The sequence below is a fragment of the Bos javanicus genome, chromosome 4, assembly GCF_032452875.1.
Source record: "Bos javanicus breed banteng chromosome 4, ARS-OSU_banteng_1.0, whole genome shotgun sequence".
Classification (NCBI taxonomy): Eukaryota; Metazoa; Chordata; class Mammalia; order Artiodactyla; family Bovidae; genus Bos; species Bos javanicus.
In genome coordinates, this window is record NC_083871.1 from 82,792,498 (window position 1) to 82,812,972 (window position 20,475).

At 40.4% G+C, this 20,475-nt stretch overlaps 1 protein-coding gene across 1 annotated transcript in view; it reads left to right on the forward strand.

Moving 5' to 3' along the window:
- Window positions 1–19,694, forward strand: part of VPS41 (VPS41 subunit of HOPS complex) — a 225,180-nt gene extending 205,486 nt beyond the window's left edge. The window contains exon 29 of the mRNA XM_061414519.1: window positions 19,407–19,694. Coding sequence (XP_061270503.1) covers window positions 19,407–19,679 — 273 coding nt within the window. The 3' untranslated portion in view covers window positions 19,680–19,694. The remainder of the gene's footprint in view (window positions 1–19,406) is intronic.
- Window positions 19,695–20,475: the final 781 nt, after the last annotated feature.

Below are 20,475 nucleotides of genomic sequence, written 5' to 3' on the forward strand. Positions count from 1 at the left end.
AACTGAAAGAAGCCAGGGTGCCTAGAGCCTGTGCTCTGCCTCGCCGCCGTCTGTTGAAGGGCCTGGCTTCGGTGTCCTGTAGGTGTCAGGAGACCTGCCAAATGGGATCCCTTGCCTTGCTTTCTTCCTTTACATAATGCTGCTTTCCTGACGTTGGGCATGTGCACCTCCTCTGTCCACGCAGCAGTAAATTTCAGCGGGATTAACGGCTGAGCTCCCAAAAATTTTAAATAAAAGAAATATGCCAAATTTTAATGGAAATGAAATGCAAAGTTCTTCAGTTATGTGCAGAAAAGTCATTTGTACCAGGACATATCAGGAGAGACCTGGTTAGTCATCCAAATGAAAAGAAACCTCAAGTTAAAAACAGATGCATTTTGGTACTTCCCTGGCATCCCGGTGGTTGGGACTTCACCTTCCAATGCAGGGGGTACAGGTTCAACCCCTGGTAGGGAAGCTGAGATCCCACATACCTTGCAGCCAAAAAACAAAGACATGAAACAGAAACAGTATTATAACAAATTCAAAAAAAGACTTTTAAAATGATCGACATTAAAAAAAAAAAAAAAGGTATATTTTGCTCTAAAGTTAGACCTAGGTTTTAATCCATGGTCTGTTGCTAAGAAACAATTTGGGAAAGTTACTTAACATTTCTATGCCTCAGTTGCATCTACTTTGGAGGATGTCGAGAGCATTAAGTGAAGTGATGCATAATACAGTTTCAGCTAATACAAGCACAAGGAAAGCAACTAGTATGTTGCAAATGCTTCAGAAATGTTCGCCTCCAAGATGGCCCCTGTGATTCCCACCTTTGCCAGGACTGGCATGTGTTCAACAGAATATGGCAGAGTTGATGGCACCTCACTCAAGGTTAGGTCATAAAAGACACTGGTTTGACACCACTTGCCTTGGGGAAGCCAGGTTTTGAATGGAGAGGAACACCTGGTGAGAAACAAAAGCTCACAACCAGCAGCATGTGAGGGAGCCTGAAGTGATTCTTCAGCATCAGTCAGATCTTCAGAGTCTGCAGTTCCAGTCAACAACTTGATTGCAAACTCTTAAAAGACCCTGAGCTAGAACCAGCCACCTGACCCACTTCTGGATTCCTGATCTCAGAACTGTATGAGATCATAAATGCTTCTTGTTGAACATTGCTAAATTTGGGGATAATTTGTTATACAGCAGTACCTAACTAACACCTAGTCCGCTTGCTGTTGCTTTCCCACAGATAAGGACCATCAGTGACTGCTAAAAAGAAATCTAATGTGATATTTTCATGGACTATTTGTTCTATTCACAGAAAGCAGCATTCTCTGTTCTCCATGTAAGAGTATTCTATTTAGGACATTAAAGAAATTATTTATTTATTATAATTGAAGGCTAATTACTTTACAATATTGTGGTGGTTTTTGCCATACATCGACATGAATCAACCACAGGTGTACATGTGACCCACCATCCCAAACCTCTCTCCCACCTCCCTCCCCATTCCATCCCTCTGGGTTGTCCCAGTGCACCAGCTTTGAGTGCCCTGTTTCATGCATCGAACCTGGACTAGTCATCTGTCTCACATATGGTCATATACATGTTTCAATGCTATTCTCTCAAATCAGAACATTTTAAACAAATTTTGACAAAGTAGCAAGGAGTAGCTGGAGGTGTGATAGACTTTGAAGTCATATTATTTAAGGTACAAGTGAAGGAATTGTTCCAAAGATGTGAAAATTGAGGGGTGTGCTGATTTGCAAGATTCACAAGGATGTCACATGCAAAGAAGATACATTCATGTTGCTACAGAAGTCCAACTGCTGAAGTTAGTTGAGTGAATGAGTTAGTTAGTTAGTGAGCAATGTAAACTCAACCTAAGATAACAGTCCAGTGCTCACAATGGAAGAACAGATGCCTATGCCCCTCTCAGTGGGGTCCTGCTCTGGTAGAGAGGGGCTGGTTCTGACCAGGGCCACAGCTGGCTGACTGCCAGGCTGCCTGTTAGAAGAGTTGGTCTATAAAGCCCCTTTCCAATCTAAGCATATCTAAATCCTTCTAGAAACAGCAAATTTAATCAGTTTCTCTCACGCTCTGTTATTTTTATGCTCAGATCCCATGCCCATCTGTCGTGTGTCTAAATACCCACATCTATGGCTGGCTTATTAATTCAGTGTCACTACAGGGTCCTTACTCCCATCCTCCCTCTCAAAATTCACTTGTCTCTCCCATCTGACCATTTTGCTGCTTCCTTTTATTTTTTGCCAGTTTAATGTATACTCTTTGCTTATAATAATGTACAGGAGGCAATGAACAAAACCATCCCAAAGAAAAAGAAAAGCAAGAAGGCACAATGGTTATTTGTGGAGGCTTTACAAATAGCTAAGGAAAGAAGAAACATGAAAAGCAAGGGAGAAAGGGAAAGGTATATCCAACTAAATGTAGAGTTCCAAAGAACAGCACAGAGACAAGAAGGCCTTCTTCAATGAACAGTGCATAAAACTAGAAGAAAACAACAGAAGGGGAAAGACTAGAGACCTCTTCAGGAAAATTGAAGATATCAAGGGAACATTTCACCTGAAGAAGGGCACAATAAAGGACAGAAATGGTAGAGACCTCGTAGATGCTAAAGAGATCAAGAAGAGATGGAAAGAATACACAGAAGAACTGTATAAAAAAGATCTTAATGAACTGGATTACTATGAGTAATCCACTCATACAGCTGGACTGGATGAGTTACAAGCTGGAATCAAGAAAGGCGGGAGAAAAATCAACAACCTCAGATATGCGGATGATACCACTCTAATGGTTGTACTATGATGGTGTTGTCAGTCACGGAGAGCTAGATATTCCAGAGAGCAAAGTCAAGTGGGCCTTAGGAAGCACTACTGTTAATAAAGCTAGTGGATGTGATGGAATTCCAGTAGAACTATTTAAAATCCTAAAAGATAATGCCATCAAGGTGTTGCATTCAATATGTCAGCAAATCTGAAAGACCCAGCAGTGGCCAAAAGACTGGAAAAGGTCAATCCTCATCCCAATTCTGAAGAAAGATAGTACTAAAGAATGTGCTAACCATTGAACAATTGCACTCATCTCCCATGCTAGTAAGGGCATGCTTAAAATCTTGCATACTAGGCTTCAGCATTATGTGAACCAAGAACTTCCAAATGTCAAAGCTGGTTTAGAAAAGAAAGAGGAACCAGAGATCAAATTGCCAACATTCACTGGATCATCAGTTCAGTTCAGTTCAGTTCAGTCGCTCAGTCATGTCTGACTCTTTGCAACCCCATGAATCACAGCACGCCAGGCCTCCCTGTCCATCACCAACTCCGGAGTTCACTCAGACTCACGTCCATCGAGTCAGTGATGCCATCCAGCTGTCTCATCCTCTGTCGTCCCCTTCTCCTCCTGCCCGCAATCCCTCCCAGCATCAGAGTCTTTTCCAATGAGTCAATTCTTCGCATGAGGTGGCCAAAGTACTGGAGTTTCAGCTTTAGCATCATTCCCTCCAATGAAATCCCAGGGCTGATCTCCTTCAGAATGGACTGGTTGGATCTCCTTGCAGTCCAAGGGACTCTCGAGAGTCTTCTCCAACACCACAGTTCAAAAGCATCAATTCTTCGGCGCTCAGCCTTCTTCACAGTCCAACTCTCACATCCATACATGACCACAGAAAAAACAATAGCCTTGACTAGATGAACCTTTGTTGGCCAAGTAATGTCTCTGCTTTTGAATATGCTATCTAGGTTGGTCATAATTAAAGAAAAAAAAAAAAAACCTAACATCATGGCATCCGGCCCCATTACTTCATGGCAAATAGAAGGGGAAAATGTGGAAGTAGTGACAGATATATTCCTCTTGGGCTCTAAAATCACCATGGATGGTGACTGAAGCCATGAAATCAGAAGATGATCAGAAGTCATGAAATTAGAAGATAGTTTCTTGACAGGAAAGCTACAAAAAACCTAGACAGTGTGTTGAAAAGCAGAGACATTACTTTGCTGACAAAGGTCTGTATAGTCAATGCTATGGTCTTCCCAGTGGTCACGTATGGCTGTGAGAGCAGGACCATAAAGAAGGCAGAACGCCAAAGAATTATGCCTTCGAACTGTGGTGCTGGAGAGGACTCCTGAAAGTCCCCTGGATAGCAAGGAGATCAAACCCGTCAATCTTAAAGGAAATCAACCCTGAATACTCGGAATGACTGATGCTGAAGCTCCAGTATTTTGGTCATCTTATGCAAACGGCCAACACATTGGAAAAGTCCCTGATGCTGGGAAACATTGAAGGCAGAAAGAGAAGTTGTCAAAGAATGAGACAGCTGGATGGCATCACCGATGCAATGGACATGAACTTGGGCAAACTTCGGGAGATGGTGAGGAACAGGAAGGCCTGGCGTGCAGTCCATGGGGTCACAAAAAGCTGGACATGACTAGGTGACTGAACAACAACAAAGGCAAAGATATAGGTTCAAAATATGAACTGTCATCCATGTGAACATTCAGGAACATGACTGCCTTAGTCAAGTTTCTGGACTGCAAGTGGGGGAGGTGTGCCTGAGCCACTGTGACTCTGGTGAGGCCAGTGCTCTATGAGAAAAGGAAACCTCACACAGCCCGAGGAGACAAGGCTGACTTCCTGGAACTGGTGGCACCCACAGTCCACTTCCCCAGTGCAATCCAGAGAAACACACCGGGGAGCTTAGGAGAACCCCTAAGTGCCTGGGACAACTTTACCATGAGCATCGGCAAGTCCCAGTATTTGAGCTGGTGCTTTAAGCTACATTTTCACACATTGCTTCTCAGCTGTAAATAGTGTCAGCCAGAGTGGGGGGTCACTCCCCTCAGTGAGTGATACTGGGGAGAAAGTGATGGCAGATAGGAATGGGGGTACCCCCCGAAGCCTCCTGACTATTTCCTACCCATTCTTCTGCTTAAACATCACTTCCCCAGAGTTGCCTTCTCTGCCTTTCCAGGTAAGGCTGGCTTCCCTGATAAGTGACTCTGTAGCAACCTGGACCTTCCCAAAGACTTTTGAACTCCTGAAGTTATTTAATTATTCATTTGATTCCCATTAGACTATTAATTCCTAGACAGCAAGGAGTGTCGTTAACTCAGTGTCTATCCCCAGTGCCTAGTTGAGTGCCTGAGATTTATATGAAAGACACTCAAATTCACTGACTAGTGGGACAACAGTAGAGTTAACTCTGCATCAGCTACAGTCTGCTCACCCCAGATCTAGCAGCTGCAGGTGGCCCTGCAGAACCTGATCTGGCACAATCTTCATTCAGTCTCTCCTTCTCTCTGTTCAGGTGGTCAAGTGTAGCACCATCCACAGTGTGATTTTGAGAGAGTCCAAAGAATCAGGCATGAACCTCTCTGAGCTGTAGGGAAGTTAAAGGAGGGTCAGGAGGTGGATGGTGTGGTCACTCACTCAGAGCAAGACATCCTGTAGTGTAAAGTCAACTAGGCTGTAGGAAGTATTACAAGCTACTGGAGGTGATGGAATTGCATCTGAGCTATTTAAAATCCTAAAAGATGATGGTGTTAAAGTGCTGCATTCAGCATGTCAGCAAATTTGGAAAACTCAGCAATGGCCACAGGACTGAAAAATTCAATTTTCATCTCAATTCCAAAGAAGGGCAGGGCTAAAGAATGTTCAAACTACCAGACAATTGCACTCACTTCCCATGCTATTAAGGTTATGCTCAGAATTCTTCAAGCTAAGCTTCAGCATACTTGAATGGAGAACTTCCAGATATACAAGCTGGGTTTTGAAAAGGCAGAAGAATCAGAGATCAAATTGCCAACATTCGCTGGATCATAGAGAAAGCAAATGAACCCCAGAAAAACGTCTACTTCTGTTTCATTGACTACGTGAAAGCCTTTGACTGGGTGGATCACAAGAAACTGTGGAAAATTCTTAAAGAGATGGGAATACTAGACCATCTTACCTGTCTCCTGAGAAACCTGTATGTGGGTCAAGAAGCAATACTTAGAACGTTAGAGGGAACAACTGACAAATTCCAAATTGGGAAAGAGTATGTCAGGGCTGTATATTGTCACCCTGTTTAACTTCTATGGAGAGTACATCATACGAAATGCCAGGCTGGATGAGTTACAAGCTGGGATCAAGATTGCTTAGGAGAAATATCAACAACCTCAGATATGCAGATGAAACCACTCTAAAGGCAGAAAGCGAAGGGGAATTCAAGAGCCTCTTGATGCGGGTGAAAGAGGAGAGTGGAAAAAGCTGGATTAAAATTTAGCATTCAAAAAACTAAGATCATGGCATCCAGTCCCATCACTTCATGGCAAATATAAGGGGGAAAAGTGGAAGTAGTGACAGATTTTCTCTTATTTGGCTCCAAAATCACTGCAGATGGTGGCTGCAGCCATGAAATTAGAAGACCCTTGCTTCTCGGAAGGAAGGCTATGATGATGCTAGGCAGCATATTAAAAACCAGAGACATCACTTTGCCGCCAAGGGTCCAGTCAAAGCTGTGGTCTTTCCAATAGTCATGTACTGATGTGAGAGTTGGACTATAAAGAAGGCTGAGTGCTGAAGAAGTGATGCTTTTGAACTGTGGTGCTGGAGAAGACTCTTGACAGTCCCTTGGACTGCAAGGAGAGCAAACCAGTCAATCCTAAAGGAAACAAACCCTGAATATTCATTGGACTGATGCTGAAGCTGAAGCTCCAATACTTTGCCCACCTAATGTGAAGAGCCGGCTCATTGGAAAAGACCCTATCCTGGGAAAGACTGAAGGCAAAAGAAGAGGTAAGCAGAGGATGAGATAGTTGGATGGCATCACTGCTTCAATGGACATAAACTTGGACAATCTTTAGGAGATCGTGAAGGACAGGGAGGCCTGGTATGCTGCATCCATGGGGTCGCAAAGAGTCGGGCCTGACTTGGTGACTGAACAACAGGAGGTAGAAGAGGCAGAAGAGGAGGAGGAGGAAAGGAGAGGAAGATGGGTAAGGTGAAGGAAGACAGAGGAAAATAATATTGGCCTTTCAATTGGGAAATCCAGATCTATAGAGTGTAGTGAAGAGATCAGTATCTAGTGAGCTGTGATACTCTAATGATAGAGCAGTTCTATTAAAGGTTCGCTTTCCTTAAAATTGCCATTTTCCAGAACCCCTGGCTTTTCTAGGCCCAGAATATGTTAGAATTTATCTCTCCTCTTTCCGTGCCCACCTAGTATCTAGTACACATCTTTGGCATAGCACATCATCGCTACTGAAGTGTCCATCAGCTCCAGTGGAATGGGACCTCTGGAAGCCAAAACTATATGGTACACGTATGACTGTCCACCGGGAATGGACAAGAACTCTCTAAAGATGACGACAGTACCAAAGATAGCTGGGTGTGTTCTGACTTTAGATGACCCTTTATTCAAGGCTGCCCCCTCAAAGCACAATTAGGATGTTCTGCCACATTCACTTCTTTCTTCCAGGCACATATACTATCTCATGTAATTATCATCATAATCCCATGAGATAAGTGCTTTTACCCTCATTTTACAAAGATGTTGGCTGAGACCCAAAGGAGTCAGAATGACTTGCCCAAGTCAGACAACATCAGAGTCAGAAGCAAGCTCCCCATTTTCATATTGTATTTTTAATTTCTATTCACATGCCTCCCTGTCACAGGAATAAAATGCAGAATGAAAGATGAAGAATGTTCTGTGCTTCACTTCCAACAAAGGATTTTAAACACAGTGCTTCTCAATATATGTTTGGGTTCTTTTTTTCAATTCAAATATTCCAAAGGGAGCTGATACAGCTTTGCTAAGGGCTGTCACTGTCTAGTCCTCTCATCTTGCTAAAAGATCGAGAAGCAGAGCCAGACAGAAGAATGATTTGACCTCATGGTCATCCAAAAATTATTCATGAAATGGCCACTTTCCCAAGGGGCACCATTTTGACTGAGGCACAGTATGGAAAACCCACAGAGGAACCAAGCTGCTTGGTTTTAACTTGGTTTCTTCTCTGCACCTCCATCCTGGATGAAATATCTTTGATTTCATGCCATATAACCTTTAGATGACCCTGTTTTTAAGGCTACACCCTTAATACATGATTAGCATACTTTTTCAAAATTGCTGGAAACATATTGGATTACAGTTTTCTTCCCAAAGTACCTGAAGTCTCTTAAATTCATTTAATAGAGAAAAATGACTTTAATAACCTTAGCAGCTGGTCACTGGCAGTAGCCACAGCTCAGATTTTATGAATATAATTTTTATCTGTGGCCTCAAAAAATGAAATGGAAACTTCATTTTTCTCCAGTAGCAAATGGCAAAGTTTCTGAATGGAAAACACATATCAGCCTCAGGAGAACTGAGCTAAGGTTTTGCCAGAAAGTCTGTTAGAGTCCATTGGAGGCACAGCTAAGAGGAAAGAGAGACCCTCTTCCAACAGTTTCAGAAAACTCTTTGTATTGACTCTGATTGGCCCAAAGTAGTTCATAGGCACTCATATGGAGCCACCAGATGGGAGTCAGTCCCATCCAAACCACAATGATTAAGAGTGGGGAGAAGTCTGGCTCAGGAGGAAGCATTAAAGTGAATACATTTAAGTAAACTGCATAACCCCCATTTACCAAAACAAAACAAACTCCAAGAATTTTCCACAATCTACATCTCACATTTATAAAACTACTGCTTCTGTGTGGCATACAAGGCCATAGAGTTAAAAGAAAAGATGAATAAAACAGTCCCTGACCTTAAGAAACTATAACTAATCAGTGTCTGAACCGATCAGGTGAAGACAAACCTCCATACAGTCCCTAAAGCAGAGGAAATCTAACACAGGGAAGTAGTGACAAAGATGATCTAAAGATTAAAACAAAAGAAAGAATGAGGGAGACTGGAGAGGCAAACAGGCAGCAGGGGAGAGACCCACAGAGGAGAAGCTCCTAAGGGCACAGCACTGCAGTCCCCGAGGCAGGTGAGACGAACTGGTTTGCAGTGAGAAAATTACAGTCAGTTCTGCGTGTGCTGAAGCAGTGCTGCACTGGCCACAGTGGGACTGCTGACAGCAGCTGCTAGTCAGAAAGCACCCCAGCACTGCGCTGTGTCACTATTAGCACTGGACTCTCCATCACCCTATCTATATCTATGGCTAGGTCACTATCGCACTGCTCTGAATATCACTGTATGTCAATAACCAGATCTCTATCTGTATCACACAGCACTACATCACTCTAGCAGCACTTGCAACCACAAGCAAAAGCAAGCTGTCACCAGCACGCCCACACTGTTGGAGCCAGAAGTTGGACATTTTTTCTCTTACTCCTGCCTTCTGATCTCTTCATGATGTTTTCTACTGGCAGGACATATAAGAATCTGGCCAACAGTAGGGCTGGGTGTGGCATCGCTTGGGTCCCCACGGCCCAGCCAGGTACATGCAGACACCAGCTCTTCCCCTTGAGGTTCTGACCTGGCAGGACTCCCTTGAGCTGTGCCCTGAGCCAGCTCTGGAAATCTCATCCACCTTTGTGCCTTGATCCATCAGAATGCAGATGCTCACCGTTATAAGAAGACTTTCTGCAGGGCCCAGCCTGCCAGCACCTTTGACTGTTGCTTTGGCACCCTTATTATATTCTCAGCCCTGTTGCCTCTGCTAAAGGAACTTGCCCAGCAACACCTGGTCCTTTCTTGGACTGTGGCCCAGACATATACTTTCTATTTTTTATTTTTCTAATTTTATTTTTTATTCTGTTGTTTTCCTGCTGTTTTCTGCTTATTGTCTGTTTGTCTTGTTTTTATTTTTAGTTTTTTTTTTCTTTTTTGCCATGCTGTGTGATTTGTGGGCTTTTGGTTCTCAGGCCAGGGGTCTAGCCTGAACCCCTGTGGTGGGAGCACTGAGTCCAAGATGCTGGAATAATAGAGATCTTCAGGTCCCAAGGAATATTAATTGGTATGAGTGCCCCCAGAGGTCCTCATCTCAGCACCAAGACCTGGCTCTGCTCAACTGCCTGCAGACTCCAGGGCTAGATGCCTCAGGCTGAACACCCAGCAAGACAGGAACACAGCCCTACCCATCAGCAAAAATGAGATTACAGAGAAATATGTTTTAGATGAAGAAGCAAGGTAAAAACAAATAAAGATAAATAAATTAAGGGTAAATAGGCAAACTACCTGAAAAAGAATTCAGAGTAATGACAGTAAAGATGATTCAAAATCTCAGAAATAGAATGGAGACAAAGATCAAGGAAATGCAGGAAATGTTTAATAAGGACCTAGAAGAGCTATTGTTTAGCTCATCAACAACAACAACAACAAAAAAAAAAAAAAACCAGTGATGAACAACACAGTAACTGAAATACACTAGAAGGAATCAATAGAATAACTGAGGCATAAGAACAAATATGTAAGTTGGAAGATAGAATGATGGAAATAACTGCTGAGGAGCAGAATAAAGAAAAGAGAATGGAAAGAAATGAGAACAGACTGAGAGACCTATGGGACAACATTAATGCACCAACATTCAAATTATGGTGTCTCAGAAGAAGAAAAAGAGAAAGGGTCTGAAAAACTATTTTAAAAGATTTTGGTTGAAAACTTCAATAACATGGCAAATGAAATAGCCACCCAAGTATAAGAAGCCCAGAGTTCTACATAAGATAAACCCAAGGAGAAACATGCTGAGACATATAGTACTCTAACGAAAATTAAATTCAAAGAAAAAATATTAAAAGCAGCAAAGGAAAAACATCAAAAAACACACATGGGAAATCCCATAAGGTTATCAGCTGATTTTTCAGCAGAAACTCTGTAGGCTAAAAGAGACTAGCAGGATATATTTAAAGTGATGAAAGGGAAAAACCTACAACAAATTCTACCCAGCATGGATATTATTCAGATTCAACAGGGAAATCAAAAGCTTTACAGAGAAGCAAAAGCTAAAAGAATTCAGCACCACCAAACCAGCTTTACAACAAATACTAAAGGAACTTCCCTAGGCATGAAACAGAGAAGAAAAAGACCTACAAAAACAAATGCAAAACAATTAAGAAAATGCCAATGGAAACAGACTATTGATAATTACCTTACATGTTAATGGAGTAAATGCTCCAACCAAAAGAGACAGACTGGCTAAATGGATACAAAAACAAGATCTATATATGCTGTCTCTAAGAGCCACACTTCAAACCTAGGGACACATACAGACTGAAAGTAAGGGGGTGGCTAAAGGTATTCCATGCAAATGGAAACTGAAAGAGAGCCGGAGTAGCAATACTCACATCAGACAAAATAGACTTTAAAATAAAGACTGTTACAAGAGACAAGGACATTTCATAATAATCAAGAAATCAATCCAAGAAGAAGATAGAACAATTATATTTATGCACTAAACATAGGAGCACCTCAATACACAAGGCAAATGCTAACAGCCATAAAAAGGGAAATCAACAGTAACACAATAATGGGGGGGGGGGCTTTAACACCCCACTTACACCAATGGACAGATCATCTAGACAATAAGAAAACACAAACTTTAAATGATACATTAGACTAGATAGACTTATGGGTCATTCCACCTGAAGGCAGTAGAATACACTTCTCAAGTGCACATGGAATAGTCTCCAGGATCAATTGTATCTTGAGTCATAGATCAAGCCTTGGTTAATCTCAGCAAATTGAAACTGTATCAAGCATCTTTTTCAACCACACTGCTATGATATTAGAAATCAATCACGGGGGTGGGGGGAACTATAAAAAACACAAACACATGGAGGCTGAAAAATATGCTACTAAATAAAAGACCACTGAAGATATCAAAGAGGACATCAAAAATATGTGGAAATAAATGAAAACAAAAACACAATGACTCAAAACCTATGGGATGCAGCAATGCAGTTCTAAAAGGGAAGTTTATAGCAATCCAATACTACCTAGAGAAATAAGAGAACTCTCAAATAAACAACCTTACCTTACACCTAAAGTAACTAGGCAAAGAAGAACAAACAGAACCCAAAGTTAGTAGAAGGAAAGAGATCATAAAAATCAGAGCAGAAAAAAATGAAATAGAAATTAAGAAAATAGCAAAGATCAATAAAATCAAAAGCTTGTTCTTTGAAAACATAAACCAAAATTGATAACATTTAGCCAGACTCATCAAGGAAAAAGGGAAAAGACTCAAACTGATAAAATTAGAAACAAAAAAGGAGAAATTACAACTAACACCTCAGGAATAAGAAGGATCATATGAGACTCTTACAAGAAACTATATGCCAATAAAATGGATACCCAGAAGAAATGGATGAATTCTAGAAAGGTACAACCTTCCAAATGAACCAGGAAGAAATAGAAAATATGAAGCGATCAATAACAAGTACTGAAATTGAAACTGTGATTAAAAATCTCCCAACAAATAAAAGTCCAGGACCATGTGGCTTCACAGTGGAATTCTACCTAATATTCAGAGACGAGCTAACACAATCCTAGCTAATACAAACCTTAGGAAGGAATACACCCAAGCTCATTCTACAAGGTCACTTCACCTTGACACCAAAACTAAAGGTATCACAAAAAAAATGAATATTATAGACCAATATCACTGATGAACATACATGCAAAATTTTTCAATAAAATACTAGCAAACAAAATTCAACAACACATCAAAATGATCACACACCATGATTATGTGGGATTTATCCCAGGTATGCAAGAATTTTTCCATATATACAAATCAATCAATATAATACAATATATCAACAAATGGAGATCATAACATACATGGTGATCATAACAAACATTATGATCACCTCAATAGATGCAAAAAAGCTTTTGACAAAACTCAATATCCAATTATGATTAAAAAAAAAAAAAAACTTCTTCAGAAAGTGGGCATTGAGGGAAAGTGAAAGTGAAGTTGCTCAGTTGTATCCAACTCTCTGGAACCCAAAGACTGTAGCCTACCAGGTTCCTTCGTCCACAGTATTTTCCAGGCAATAGTACTGGGTTGGGTTGCCATTTCCTTCTCCAGGGGATTTTTCTGACCCAGGGATTGAACCTGGGTCTCCCACCTTGTAGGCAGACACTTTTACCATTTGAGCCACCAGGGCCATATATGACAAATTCAAAGGAAACATCACTCTCAATGGTGAAAAACTGAAAGCATTTCCTCTAAGATCAGAAACAAGACGAGCATGTCCAGTCTTACTACTATCACTCAACATGGTTTTGGAACTCCTAGCTACAAAAATAAGAGAAGAAAATGAATTAAGAGGAATCCAAAAAGGAAAAGAAGAAGCAAAACTGTCACTGTTTGCAGATGACATGATACTATACATAGAAAATCCTAAAGATGCCACCAGAAAACTACTAGACAATGAATTTGGTCAATTTGCAGGCTACAAAATTAATACACAGAAATCTTTTGCATTCCTATACCCTAGCAATGAAAGATCAGAAAGAGAAATTAAGAAAACAATCCCATTTACCATTGCAACAAAAACAATAAAATACCTAAGAATAAACCTACCTAAGGAGGCAAAAGACCTATACTCAGAAAACTGTAACAGATACTGATGATGGAAATCAAAGATGACACAAATAGATGGAGAAATATACCATGTTCTTGGAATGGAAGAATCAATCTTGTGGAAATGACTATTCTACCTAAAGTAATCTCCAGACTCAATGCAATCTCTATCAAATTTTTCACAGAATTAGAACAAAATATTTTACAATTTGTATGGAAACACAAAAGACCCTGAATAGCCAAATCAACCTTGAGAAAGAAAAATGGAGCTAGAAGAATCAACCTTCCTGACTTTAGACTACACTACAACGCTATAGTACTCAAGACAGTAATGGAATCAACCCCAAAACAGAAATATAGATCAATGGAACAGGACAGAAAGTCTAGACATAAACCCACATGCCTCTGGTCACCTAATCTATGACAAACGAAGAATATACAAGAGAGAAAAGACAGTCTCTTCAGTAGGTGGTGCTGGGAAAATTGGGTAGCTACACGTAAAAGAATTAAATTGGAATACTTCCTAACACCATACACCAAAATAAGCTCAAAATGGATCAAAGACTTTAATGCCAGGCCAGAAACTATGAAACTCTTAGAGGAAAACATTGGCAGAACACTCTTTGACATAATCTCAGCAAGATCTTTTTTGACCCACCTCCTAGAGGAATGAAAATAAAAATAAACAATGGGACCTAATTAAAGGTAAAAGCTTTTTCACAGCAAAGGAAACCATAAACAAGATGAAAGGACAACCCTCTGAATGGGAGGAAATATTTGCAAATGAAGCAACTGACAATTTGTATTAGTTTTGGATTAATCTTCAAAATATACAAATAGCTCATGCAGCTCAATACTAAAAAAAAAAAAAAGAAGACAAGACCCAATCAAAAAATGGACAGAAGACATAAACATTTCTCCAAAGAAAACATACAGATGGCCAACAGACACATAGAAAGAGGCTTGACCTCACTAATTATTAGAGAAATACAAATCAAAACTACGGTGAGGAATCATCTCACACTGCTCAGAATGGTCATCACCAAAAAATCTACAAACAATAAACGATGGAGAGGGTGTGTAGAAAAGGGAACCCTCTACACTGTTGGTGAGAATGGAAATTGATACAGCCACTATGGAGAACCATATGGAGGTTCTTGAAAAATACTAAAAATGGAACTACCACCTGACCTTGCAATCCCACTCCTGGGCATATAGCTGGAGAAAACCATAATTTCAAAAGATACATGTTCACCAATGTTCATTGCAGCACTATTTATAATAGCCAGGAAGCAACCTAAATGTCCAACAACAGAGGAATGGATAAAGAAAATGTGGTGTGTGTATATATATATATAATGGAATATTACTCAGCCTTTAAAAGTAATGAAATCATGCCATTTGCAGAGACATGGGTGGACCTAGAGACTATTAAACAGAGTGAAGTAAGACAGAAAGAGAAAAACAGTATCATATATTAAAGCATATATGTTGAATATAGAAAAATAGTACAAATGAACTTATTTGCAAAACAGAAAAAGAGACACAGATGTAGAGAACAAACATATGGACACCAAGGGGTGAAGAGGAGAGTGGGGTAAATTGGGAAATTGGGATTGACATATATACACTGCTATGTATAAAAGAGATAACTAATGAGAACCTACTGTATAACATGAGGGGAGGTACAATTTATATAACATATAGTAAGTTAACCTTAAAAATGCATTCTGATATACATTAGGTGCAGACAAATACTGTTTGACTCCACTTATATGAGGTACATAGAAGAATCAAATTCATAGAGTCAGAGAAACACTGGTAGATACCAGGGAACGGAGTGTCATGATGGGGAATGGAGAGATAGCATTTAATGGGGTCAGAGTTTCAGTTTAGGAAGGTGAAAATTTTGGTGGATAGATGATGGTGAGAGTTGCACAATGTGAATGTACTCAGTGCCACTGAACTGTACAGTTGAGTATAGTTAAAATAGTATGTTTTATATTATGTGATTTTCACCATAATAAAAAATATTAAAAAAATTAAAATCCTTAAAGAAAAAGAACCTGTCCAATAAGACAGCTTAGGAAATGTAGATTGTAGACATCCAACCCAAAGTATATGAGCTTCCCAGGTGGTTCAGTGGTAAAGAATCCGCCTGATAATGCAGGAGCAGCAGGAGATGCACGTTCAATCCCTGGGTCAGGGAGACCCCATGAACAGAAAATGGCAACCAACTCCAGTATTCTTGCCTGAAAAATGCCAGAGGAGTCTGGCAGACTACAGTTCATAGGGTCACAAAGAGTCGGACATGACTAAGCACATGTGCACACAACCCAAGTTATAGAGGGCAGATGTGGGGCTGAGAGATAACACTGAGATCATTTAGGATGGATGATGGAACAGCATATACCCACAATATTGGTCTTCAAAGAACTATTGCTCACCTTTAAAAGACTGACATTCTTTGGATGGTAATCAGTTCAGTTGCTCAGTCGTGTCCAACCCCATGGACGGGAGCATGCCAGGTTTCCCTGTCCATCACAACTCCCAGAGCCTGCTCAAACTCATGTCCATCAAGTCAGTAATGCCATCCAGCCATCTCAACTTCTGTCATCCCCTTCTCCTCGCACCTTCAATCTTTCCCAGCATCAGGGTCTTTTCAAATGAGTCACTTCTTCTCATCAGGTGGCCAAAGTATTGGAGCTTCAGCATCAGTCCTTCCAATGAATATTCAGGACTGATTTCCTTTAGGATTGACTGGTTGGATCTCTTTGCAGTCCAAGGGACTCTCAAGAGTCTTCTCCAACACCACAGTTCAAAAGCTGTGGTAACTGGATGATTGTAAATACAAACACTCATTAACAGTAACATCAACAAAACAAGAGAATGGAGAAGATGACCAGAACAACTCTACTACTAGGATTCCTGAACAAGACATGTTGATTTCACCCTAAAGGCATAAATCCTGTGGGCATGGTCTCTGCCCAGTCAGGGTGATCTTTGAGGTTGGAGAAGGAGATGAAGACAGAGGTCCCAAGGCTCTGCCGAAGGGAATCAGTTTCAGTGTTAGCAGGTCAATAGACTTGGCCAAGACAGAGAAATCATTCTTAAGCCCATCATATGCCCGTTTTTAAGATTTTTGAAACATATTGTCAAATTGCCCTCTGGAAAGACTCTCTTCAGCAGTGTTTGAGAACATGAATGTAATCTTTAGTGATTAGTGGAGCTGAGATAGAAAACTGATTGTTTTGGAAAAGCCGAGGGAGGCCTTTTGAATCTAGAGGTGTCAGAGTGGCAGGAAGGGAGTTCTGGGGAAGAGGGAAAGGCTGTCCTTGGGATTGGAGTCACATCACTTGCCTCTTAACCCAACAGCCATGTAACAACATGGTTTATTAAGGAGACTTTTAACAGTCAAACAGAGAACTTTGTAAGCTGAAGGAAGGTCAAGATTGTTGAAGAAATCCTCTGACACAGTCTGTTGTCCTGACAACTGAGAATTAAAGCCATTTCAGGCAGCTCCTGTCCATTCATCCAGGAGCCTTCCTGATGGTGAAAATCAGACTGCAAGCCTGTCCTTGGACACAGCTTTCTTTTTTCCCCTTGTTCCTGCTTCAATTTCTAATAAAAAAAAGATTGCCAATTTCCTCATAAAAATGTGTTCTAATCTTTTTCATTTCCCGAGCAGATTTTTCTACACAGAGCCGGTTGTTAGGATATCAACTTTTAGTCTTGTTAATGTTATGTTTATTTTTTGGTGTGACTTTGTCATGTTACATGAAGCTGTTAACCCAAAAGAGACTTTAAATTTTATAAGCGCCACAAAAACAGTTGAGCACAGCAGTAGGTCCAAAGAATACAAAAAGGATTAGGACATGAATCCTGCTTTCCAGAAGGTTAGACATTCCTCTAAATTTTCAGAGCATATAATCAACTAAGATCAAGTTTAAGAAAAAAAGAGTCAAACAACCCAAGTAAGAAACAGATAAAAAATACAAAGAAGCAATTCACTGAAAAGCAAAGATAAATGGCAAAAAGTGAGACAGAAAAAGTACAACCTTACTAATGCTAAGGAAATGAATGAAGTATGCCAAGGCTGTTGGCAAGCGGACAGGGAACAGATACATTTTATAAACTGTAGGTTGGCGGTGTAAATTGATCACAGTTTTTTAGAAGGTAATTTAGCAATATTAATTAAAATTAAAAATACATACAACCTCATGCAGACATTCAACTTGTAGATATCCATCCTAGAGAAATTCTCACACCTGTGAACCAAAAGCATGGCCAATGATGCTCATTGTAAATGTCAATCAGTAAAGGCCTACATAAGCCATGGTTTATGCCATGGAATTCCAGAGCACAGCCTAAAGGTTACGGTGGACCAATCTCTATGACATATTTTAAACTGTAAATGGGAAAGCTGCAAAACTGTACAAACAATATGGTTCCACTTACGTACAAGAAAACAAAGCAATCATGTTCTTCAGGTACATACATTAGCAGGTAAATGCTGAGAAATAATGGCAGTTAAGTTACCTCTGGGGTGGGGAGAGGCCCTGGGGAAAGAACTAGAAAAGGGATTGTTTTTTGGCTGTCTGAGTTGTTTTCATAGGAATGTATATATTCATTACTTGGGTGACTAAAAAATAACATATACCAAATTTTAAAAGGATCAGCAGCAGGATATGATTCTTACAGTAATGAATTTCCTTCTATCAGTACAGAGGTTCTATTTCTTTGAACGTCTCCTTCTTGAAAGTAAATATTCCTATGGTTCTGCATCTTCTAATGCATAGTATGTCCCTCAGTGTCTTACCTGCCTAAGAAAGAAAACACTCTTGCTAGTTCTTCCAACAACAGTTCAATTCCAAGTTCACCCTGACCTGGAAAGACTCTGTTGAGTGCCACTGGTAAGTAAGTGTGTTTCTTAATGACTCCAAAGGAGAATATCAGCTACCATTTTGAGGTGTTTAGGTACTTCTGTGACTTTGTAGTCTTGCTTAATAAGGTCAAGATACTTTTGGAATGAATCTTCCAAGGCATTTTCTCAGAGCCAACTCAAGCTGTGGATTTGCTGTATCATCAGGCTTGTGGGTGATGTACTGTTTTTAAGAAGGCGGTAAAACTTGGCTTGCCTTCTTTTCAAAGGCGTGATTTTATTTTCTCAGTCTGTGTATTTTGTGACCAGTAGCTGGGAAAATTACTAGGATCAATGCTTTTAAAAAATAGTTTAATTTTAAGCTAAACTAAGAAAGAAAATAAAATCATGTTTCTGTAGTCTTTTCAAGAAGATAACCTAGAAAATGTTACACAGGCAAGATCACAATATGAACAATGTGGTCTTTCCTGAAAAAATCTACAGAAGATCTACTAAGGGGGAGGAGAGGATATCCATTCCAATAGGTTGATCACAGATACGTATCTGTGATCGTTGGATGTAAAAGCATTTTGCAGTGGTTTTGGGGAAAATATTCACGGCGGTTCCTCTGATCTCAGCATCTGGGTATCTAAAGTCTTCTGTTTGCTCCAAACAAATTCTAAGTTACTTTGTCTGCTTGCTGTCTTTTACACTTAGGTACCTATCACTTTCATTGACAACTATTTAAATAAATTACAGGAACACTGAAATACATGCAAAACAGGAAGGGCCACCAATGTTATACTTGGGACAATTTATGGTCTGGGAAAGTCCTTAATTCTCTGCCTTCTTCAAGCACTTCATGGATAAAGGGACTTAAAGAAAATAAAGAAAGAGAAAAGAATTATTAGCAAATATTATTAAGTGACTAGTACAGTATATCTTGCATACTTTTTTACAGTATGACCACCTGGGTCTCTAGGGTATGGCAGAGGTGATCAAGATTAGGTCATAAAAATGCCTTGCACTTACATGTTGTTCTTTTAAAACTTACCCAGGGTGCCGAGAAGGTCCTGACCACACACACAACAAAACACCTCTGCCTAAGGTGGCGGTCCAGACAGCAGCTCCACCTATGGTCCCAGCAGAGAGCCAGCATCAAGCACTATAAACATGAATGGGGAAGGCTTCAAGGTGACTCCAGCCCCAGCTACCATGTGAGTGCAATATCAAATGAGAATGACCTTGCTAAGCCCTGTCAAACCCAAGCACTTTATTGTAAAAAAAAAAAAAACCACAATAAAATGATTGCTATTGTTCTGAGCTACTAGGGTGTTTCTTTTAAGTAGTAATAATTACACTTAAGCAATTATTATGTGGCAGACACCATTCTGCATTATACACACATTTGTCATTTAAACTTCACAACCATCCTATTATTAAAGGTGAGACCAGTGAGGCAGACAGGTAAAGGAATGCTGCCTAGGTCACCCAGCTGGCGTGAATCTAGGTGAGTCTAGAGCCTAGACTCACCTTGAAAAGGTACAAGATGAGCCTGCAAGGACCTGGGAGGTTGTCTGGTCCCTTCCCCTTGTTTCAGAGTGGGCAATGGCTTGTCCAGCCTGCACAGCCAGCGCAGGGCACTTTGCCCTGTAGCAGCCCAGGGGAAAGACACACTGGGAACAGAAGCCACGGTTCTAAATCTCTCTCCATCACTGAGGACTGATGGAGCCTCAAGTTATGGCTCATTGCTGGGTCCTGGCCCTGGTCGATAAAAAGAGCTTGCCCTAGTTCTTTTTTTGTGTAAGGATGGTCAAATAGATACAATATCTCTAGATTGCAAAAGACTTTCCTGACCTTTCCAAACCAATCGATTTGACTTGGCACTGGCTTCACAATAGCGAAGACGTGGAAACAACATAAATGTCCATCAACAAATGAGTGGACAAGGAAGATGTGGTCCATATATACAATGAAATACTACTTCACCATAAAGAAAATGAAATAATGCCATCTGCAGCAACATGGATGGACCTAGAGATTATCATTAACTGGATAAGTCAGAGAAAGACAAATACCATATGCTATCACTTGTATGTGGAATCCAAAATGTGACACAAGTGAATT